Below are 7,272 nucleotides of genomic sequence, written 5' to 3'. Positions count from 1 at the left end.
TTATCAGCGCATCTTGTCCAGACTCCGGGATTCCGAGCGCTCGAGTCCATTTCACCGGGAGGGAAAACTCCCCTTGCTTTGGGAAGAACGAAATAAAAAAGCATTTATTTGATTTTTTTGGAAGGTGGGGGGAGGGGAGAAGAAGAAAAAGAGAGGAAAATATAAATATATACACACATATATATACTCCAGCAGCAATTCCCGATCTTCAAGAGGACTTCCAAATTTGGGAGAATTCCCCCCTCCCAAAAAAAGTTATTTCCTACAATTAAAAGCTTGCGAAGAAGAAGAAACCTGAGCCGCCGAGATTGGCGTTGTCGTTTTCCCACCGAGGCTTTGCGGCCGACCCGCCTTCCTTCTCCCTCCCCTTCTTGGCCGCAGAACTTCCCGCCGGGAGTTGCTGCGGCTGAAGCCGCCCTCGACAGAAGGACCCGCGGCCACCGAGCGCTCCCGCCGAGCGCTCAGGAGAACCGGAGCAAAACTTTGCAGCGGCCTTGCCGGCGAATTCCCGCCAAAAACAGGAACGGAGGAGAAGGTGGAGGAGAAGGCGAGCGAAGTCTGGTTTCTGTGGCTCCCTCGGAGGCGGCGGCGGCGGCGGACTGTTGCTGCCCTTGCTTGGGGCCGCCTTCCTTCCCCGCTCCCGCTCGGCTTCGCCCGCCCCTTGATGCCCGCCAATGTTAGCCGTGGGGCAGATGGAGGCTAACCGCCCGCCGGGCGCCTTCGTGCTGAGCAGCGCCCCGCTGGCGGCGCTGCACAACATGGCCGAGATGAAGACGTCGCTCTTCCCCTACGCCCTGCAGAGCCCGGCCGGCTTCAAGGCACCCTCGCTGGGCGGACTCAACGCGCAGATCCCGCTGGGGACCCCGCACGGCATCAGCGACATCCTGGGCAGGCCCGTGGCCGCCGCCGCCGCCGCCAGCAGCCTCCTCACGGGCCTGCCTCGGCTCAACGGGCTGGCCGGAGCCGCCGCGGCCGGGATGTACTTCAACCCGGCGGCCGTGTCCCGGTACCCGAAGCCCCTGGCCGAGCTGCCCGGCAGGCCGCCCATCTTCTGGCCCGGAGTCATGCAGGGGGCGCCCTGGAGGGACCCCCGGCTCGCCTGTCCCGGTAAGAAGGCGGGGGCGAGGAGCCGGGGCTGGGAGGGAGGAGGGGAGGATCTTTGCAAAAAAGGAGATTCCTTTTAAACTTCCCCAATCCTGATCATTAGAGGTGCCAGTGCCAAAGGGGCAGCCAGTCCCATCAAGCCCTGCGCTCATTAGGAGAGACAGGGTGGAACAGCACTCTGCACATGCTCGGAGGCGCCTCTTTTCTCTCCAGTTGCACGGCTGGGCTCTGGGTGCAGCGTGCGGGCAACAGGTGCTAGGGTTAATTCCCAGGAAACAGGTCCATATGGATTGGTTTGGTCAGCCCTAGGCGGATGGGCAGGGCGAGGTGGGGTGGGGGGTTCCTTCTTTTCTGGCTAAGCGGTTCTAGGGCTCGGGTGGGTCCCAGATAAAGAGGCAGCGGGTTTCGCTTAGGGAAAGGGGGTGGCCCTTTGAGAGTGAGCGGGCGCCGTGATCTGCAGCCTCAAAGAAGGACGCTTCCAGCTGGCTGCTGTTTTGATGTCTGGAAATGAAACCGGCAAGGATCGGTTTCCTGAAGGCCAGCTGAAACTGGCCAGGTCGCCTTCGGGAAACTGATGGAGCAGCTCGAGGGTCTTGCGCAGCCCCGATCGCGCCTCCACAACGACTGGCTGGTTTTTGTTTTGTTTTAAACTCTCCCTTGACGTTGCATCTCCTGCAGGCTAGCTGGTGACAAAGTTTTCCTGCTGGGCCCGAGCTCTGCGGCTGCTCTCGGGAAAGGGCGGGTTGGATTTGCGACGGCATTTCAGGTTGCTAGTCCGCGTGAGATCCGCCGAGGAGGTTTCTGCCCGGCGCGCACAAAAGGCTTTGGGGTCCAGGAGGTGTTTTTTCCTCGGCGCTTGACGGGGCTCTTTTTCTCCCTCCGCTCCCCTCGTCCCTCTCTCCAGCCCAGGCTGGGATGGTTTTGGACAAGGACGGCAAGAAGAAACACTCGCGGCCGACTTTCTCTGGGCAGCAAATCTTCGCTTTGGAGAAAACCTTCGAGCAAACCAAGTACTTGGCAGGACCCGAGAGAGCCCGCCTCGCCTACTCGCTGGGAATGACGGAGAGTCAAGTCAAGGTAAGGAGCCTTCCTTTGCTGGCTGCCTCGACGGTCAGCAGGCATCTCGGGCGCCCGAGGCTCCGGTGGCAAGTGGCAAAAAAATAAAATAAATATTTGCGGTGCAATGTTAAGCATGTCTGCTCAGAAGTGTGACCCTTTTTCCGTGGCACTTTTACTCCCAGGCAAGCAGAAATACGAATAAACAATCTTATACAATCCTCTCCCCTCAGAATAAGTCCCTCTGAACTCAAGGTGGGTAGGCTTGCTTCTGAGTAGGCACTTATAAGGTTGCACTGAGAAGACAGTTGGCACTGAAGGGGAGCTGGTTTCAGAGGGACTAGCAGTCCCAGTCTGCGCAAATTTACTTAGAAGTAAGTTCTCCAAGTTCAGTGGGACTTAACTTCCCAGCAAAGTGGCTGTGCCGCCATGCGCCTTCTCTTGGAGGTAAATAAATGAGTTCAGAATACGTGGGCTTAACAGAAGTACTAAGAAACAGCCCGTGGCTACCGTGTTTCCCACATTTTAAGACACCGTCTTATATTTATTTTACTCAAGAAAATAAGCCTATGGCTTATTTTCGGGGGTGTCTTGGTTTTTTTATTAAGCAATCTATTTTTTATTAAGCAATCTTGCAGCAGCGCCACTCGGTTCAAGGCAGCGGGACCCAGCAGTGTCATCCTCATCCTCCCACTGCTGTTGCTGCTGCTAGCCCCTGGGGGCCGCGGAGGACGGAGGCAGGCGCCCAAAAGCGGCGACAAGGCTGGCTGGCTGGCGGAGGAGGTGGTGGAGGTGGAAAAAGGGAGGCGGGTGGAGAGGGCACACAGCTCACTCGCTTGGCTAGGCGGCCTTCCCTGCTGCCGCACCACCAGCCACCGCTGCAGCCCTTGTGGGAGCCGCCTGGCTGGCTGCTGGCTGGAGGGGTGCATACCCGAGCGGGAGCCGCTGCTGCCGTTGCCGGAGGAGGAGGAGCCTCCCGCTGCTGTTGCTACGCCGGAGGAGGAGGAGGGAGGCGCATCGCGGCCAGACCCGAGCGGGAGCCGCTGCTGCCGTTGCCGGAGGAGGAGGAGCCTCCCGCTGCTGTTGCTATGCCGGAGGAGGAGGAGGGAGGCGCATCGCGGCCAGACCCGAGCGGGAGCCGCTGCTGCCGTTGCCGGAGGAGGAGGAGCCTCCCGCTGCTGTTGCTACGCCGGAGGAGGAGGAGGGAGGCGCATCGCGGCCAGACGCACACAAGGAAGGCCGGCCAAAGGGAGCCCGCAGCCGCTCAACAGCACCTCGGCTCCGCTGGGCTTAGCTTCTCTGCCTTGCAGCCGGCTGTGGCTGCCGCCGCCGCCGCCGCTGCCTGTTGTCACAGGAGAGGCAGGGAGCGAGCAAAAGAGGGCGCGTGCTGGCCCAGAAGGAGGAGAAAAGGTGCAGACGGGGAGAGATGGGCGCCCCAAAGCGCCCTGACCATTGGATGTATTCGCTGCCTCCCAGGGTCGAAAAGGAAAGCACCAGTAGCCCCAATAGGAAAGACAGGCCTGCTCCAGAGGGACAGGAAGAGGCTTCCCCCCCCTCTCCCTGTGCGCTCAGCAGGCGGTGGAGAAATCAGCTGAGAGGCGCGTTTTCCCCCCATGCCTGTCGCTGGTTCGCTGGCTCCCTGAGCACACAGGAGGGGCTGAGGAGGTGACAGAAACAATGGTGGCTTACTTTCGGGGTACGTCTTACTTATCTTACTTCTAGAAAAACCCTCCCATGGCTTACTTTCTGACTACGTATTAAAAAAGGGGAAACACGGTATTAGTCTTGTCGAGCCCGCTAAAGCCTGTTTCATTTTTTCTAACCATGAGATGTCACACAGCTTTGCTGTTTACTGTATCTGATAGACTTAGTATCTTCCCTCTACCAAAATAAATATCTTACTAATTCTAATTATTTTTAAAAGTCATAATTAAGAGAAGCTCAAAGACACTAAATTTAAATCTTGTAGCTCCTCAGTCCTAAGCTGGTTTGCTTACAAATAAACTGGCCTCAGCCGATCTGTGTCCTTTAAGGGCTCTTCTGGAGTTCTTCCCAAGGGCAGAGAGATGAGCAAGCTGATCGCAAATATTCCCCACTATTCAATCCATTTCCTTCCTAGAAATAATGTATAAGGTTGCACTGAAAATTAATTTATTAAGGTTGTGGACGGATTATAAAATGTGTTTGCAAGGGATTGGGGGTGTGTGTTCCTGCCGTCTTGTTATTTCCCCCCCCCCCCTATAAAAAGGCAGAACACTTTAAAAGCATAAGTTGTTTTTAAAATGTAGAGTTGAAACAATATTTATAGCCAAGACATTTCTTGCTCTTTAACACACACATCGCCATTTTCCTCATCGTTAGTTGAAATTTGATTCGATCATAATAGAGTCTGACTTTTGAATGAGAAACAGTGAACTCAGCGTGGCTTACTTCTGAGTAGACACGTGTAGGACTGCACTGCAAAAGTGTTTAACATGAGGTGGGTCATTCCTTGATCAATGGAGGGGGAGGCTTACAAACTCATGATCTCATAAGTTTATGGAAAACGTGGGATTTTTAAAAAATATTATCAACAGATATTTTTCTGATTTCATCACAAGAAATTCTGCATTTGGATTGAGAGGCAATTTCAGTTTTTTAAAGTGCATTGCATTCAGTGGATCTTACTCTGTTAGGATTGCCATCTTAGTTCCCGTCATGGCTTTCCAATGGGGTCCCAGTGTCTTATTTGAGCAGTTCATTTGTCAGCACTCAGTTTCCCATGAAATAACATCCTCAGATTCTGGTTTTCCTACTGTTCTCGAAGGCCAGTAATAAAACCTCAAAATAACCAGACAAATGTCTCCTGTCAAGACCCCCAGTGCTTTTATGAGGCCTAAAAATTGGCTTCCTATACCATATTTCTGTACACTTGAAGCTGGAACATGATGCATGTTTACTCCTCAGTGGGTTTTGCAGGATTTGATCTACTTTCCCACAAGTAATATTTCCCCCCTCTTTTTCATGCAAAAGGGGCTAGATTTAAATGCCACTCAGAAATTTATGGATTCAGGAGATGGGGAGAGTCACACCTTTCTTGTTAAGGCTTGATTTGGCTTACATGAAAGTAAGCCTTTTGGGGTTTGGTGTCATTTACGTCCCAGTATGTATGAAGGGAATGAAATCAGCTGCCCTAACACCACAATCCTCTGTACTAAGCAATAAGTCCCATTGAGTTCAGTGGGGTTTGCTTCTAGATAAGCAGGGAGAAGGCAGCCATCAAAGGACACTGAGCATTAACTTAGCTCAGAGCATGACTTAAAGAGAACCTGCTTGAAAGCCACCTGCCGCTGAAGTTGAGGTCTGGGCTGAGAAATCCAGGGGTGTGATGCTTTTGGAGCAGGGATCCAATAGGATGCAAAGTGATGGGATAGCATAAGATGTGGATGAGGGCAGGTTTCCGGAGATCTGTGTCTTTGGGAATGGTTAGCTACCAAGGTGGCGTGTGTGTGTGCGCGCGTGTGCATGCCCTGGTGGATCGTGAGCTTGGTGTGGGTGTGTGGAGCTGTATGCAGATATAGAATATAGGATGGGTATAGATGCCTGCCTGTGCCTTCCTTTGGCCAAGCCAGAACAGGGTCAAACAAAATTGCCTACATTCAGCCAATATTTATTTACAGGATTTTTTACCCTCTTTTCCACCAAGAACAAACAAACCCAAACCCAAAGGCTATCAAAAAGGCCATGATGGGAAAGGAAAATAAGACTGAGTGGGAGTAGGGGGAAAGCAAGCTTCAGCACTAGTTCTGAGTTCCAAAGTTTGTACAGTTCTTTCTGGCAGGAAGAAGAAAGGAAACCCCTGCTCCCTGCAGCTGCTCCTCTTCTGGCCGACAGATGGGGCCACCATGCTCTACCTACCCCTTCCCCAATGCAAGTGGGTTGGGATTCTAAGATTTTAGGAGTGAACCGGACCTCAGGGATGGTTGCCCTCCAGGTTTCCTGGAAATAAGCACCTTCCTGTGCTTCCTTGGAAAGAGCATGCGCAACTTGGAAGTAATGGGGCAACATCCCTGTGAAAAGTCATCTGGGAGTGATGGGGTTTACTTCCAAGTAGACTTGGTTTTGGCTTCCTTAGCAAGTAACTTTGTTAGTAATTCTTCCCTGTCTAGTGGCGATTTTGAACCCTGGTCTCTCAGGTCCGAGTCCGAGACGAGACTCTAACCCCTGCGCCGCACAGCCGGGTACCAGCGCACCCCGATTGTTTCTCTTGCGGATCAGGGTTGGGGGGTTGTTGTTTTTAACCTTTGTGACTTGCGCCCTGGAGACACTCGTGACCAAAGATGTGTGTGTGTTTTTGTCTTCCCCTCCCTCCTCCTCTTTCTGTCTCTTTCTTTCTCTCCCTCTCCCTGGCTCTGCGTCCCAGGTGTGGTTCCAGAACCGGAGGACGAAGTGGAGGAAGCGGCATGCGGCGGAGATGGCGTCGGCCAAGAAGAAGCACGACTCGGAGACGGAGAAGTTGAAGGAGAGCTCGGAGAACGAGGACGACGACGAGTACAACAAGCCTCTCGACCCCAACTCGGACGACGAGAAGATCACGCGGCTCCTCAAGAAGCACAAGGCGGCCGCTGCAGCTGCCGCCGCCGCCGCGGTGTCGTCGGGCCCGCTGGCCCTGCTCAGCCCCTGCAGCAACGCCTCGGAGCCGTCGTGACTGCGGCCGTGCCTTGCCTCGCCCTCGCCCGCCCCGCCACCCCCTCTCGCCTGCCCGACCCTCCCGTTCCCTCCGGCCAAGCAGGGTAGCCGCCGACGCCGCCAGCCCCAGCCAGCCTCGGGACTGGCCGCCGCGACGTCTTGTACAGCCCGCCACTTATGGGGGGGAATAACGTGTGTGTATATATATTTTGGACAGAATTAAGTTATGGGAACCAAGGAGCAGCGCCCCTTTGCTCTCCGACGGTGCGCACTCTCCAAACGCACAGCCGCGTCGCTCGCACAGGAAGGAAGGAAACCAAACACACACACACACACAAAAAAAAAACCCGCAAGAAAAGCTTTCCAACTTTTATGGGTAACTCGACCCTGGTTTATTTTCCATTTCCAACCCTGCCACCCCACCCCCTTTTACCCCCATTCTAC

General features: G+C 54.2%; 1 protein-coding gene across 1 annotated transcript; it reads left to right on the top strand.

Annotated features, from left to right (window-relative positions):
- Positions 1-674: 674 nt before the first annotated feature.
- On the top strand, positions 675-6,847 carry NKX6-2 (NK6 homeobox 2). The gene is made up of 3 exons (XM_035138169.2): positions 675-1,107; positions 2,009-2,181; positions 6,563-6,847. Exons 1-3 carry the CDS (start codon positions 675-677, stop codon positions 6,845-6,847), a joined length of 891 nt encoding a protein of 296 aa, XP_034994060.1.
- Positions 6,848-7,272: the final 425 nt, after the last annotated feature.

The sequence above is a fragment of the Zootoca vivipara genome, chromosome 5 (assembly GCF_963506605.1).
Source record: "Zootoca vivipara chromosome 5, rZooViv1.1, whole genome shotgun sequence".
In the NCBI taxonomy this organism is placed as follows: domain Eukaryota; kingdom Metazoa; phylum Chordata; class Lepidosauria; order Squamata; family Lacertidae; genus Zootoca; species Zootoca vivipara.
This window is presented reverse-complemented; position numbering and strand designations above follow the sequence as displayed.

Coding starts and splice junctions, on each gene's coding strand:
- NKX6-2 (XM_035138169.2), top strand. CDS start 675: ATGTTAGCCGTGGGGCAGATGGAGGCTAACCGCCCGCCGGGCGCCTTC. Junction 1,108..2,008: donor CCCCCGGCTCGCCTGTCCCG/GTAAGAAGGCGG, acceptor CCCTCTCTCCAG/CCCAGGCTGGGATGGTTTTG. Junction 2,182..6,562: donor TGACGGAGAGTCAAGTCAAG/GTAAGGAGCCTT, acceptor TCTGCGTCCCAG/GTGTGGTTCCAGAACCGGAG.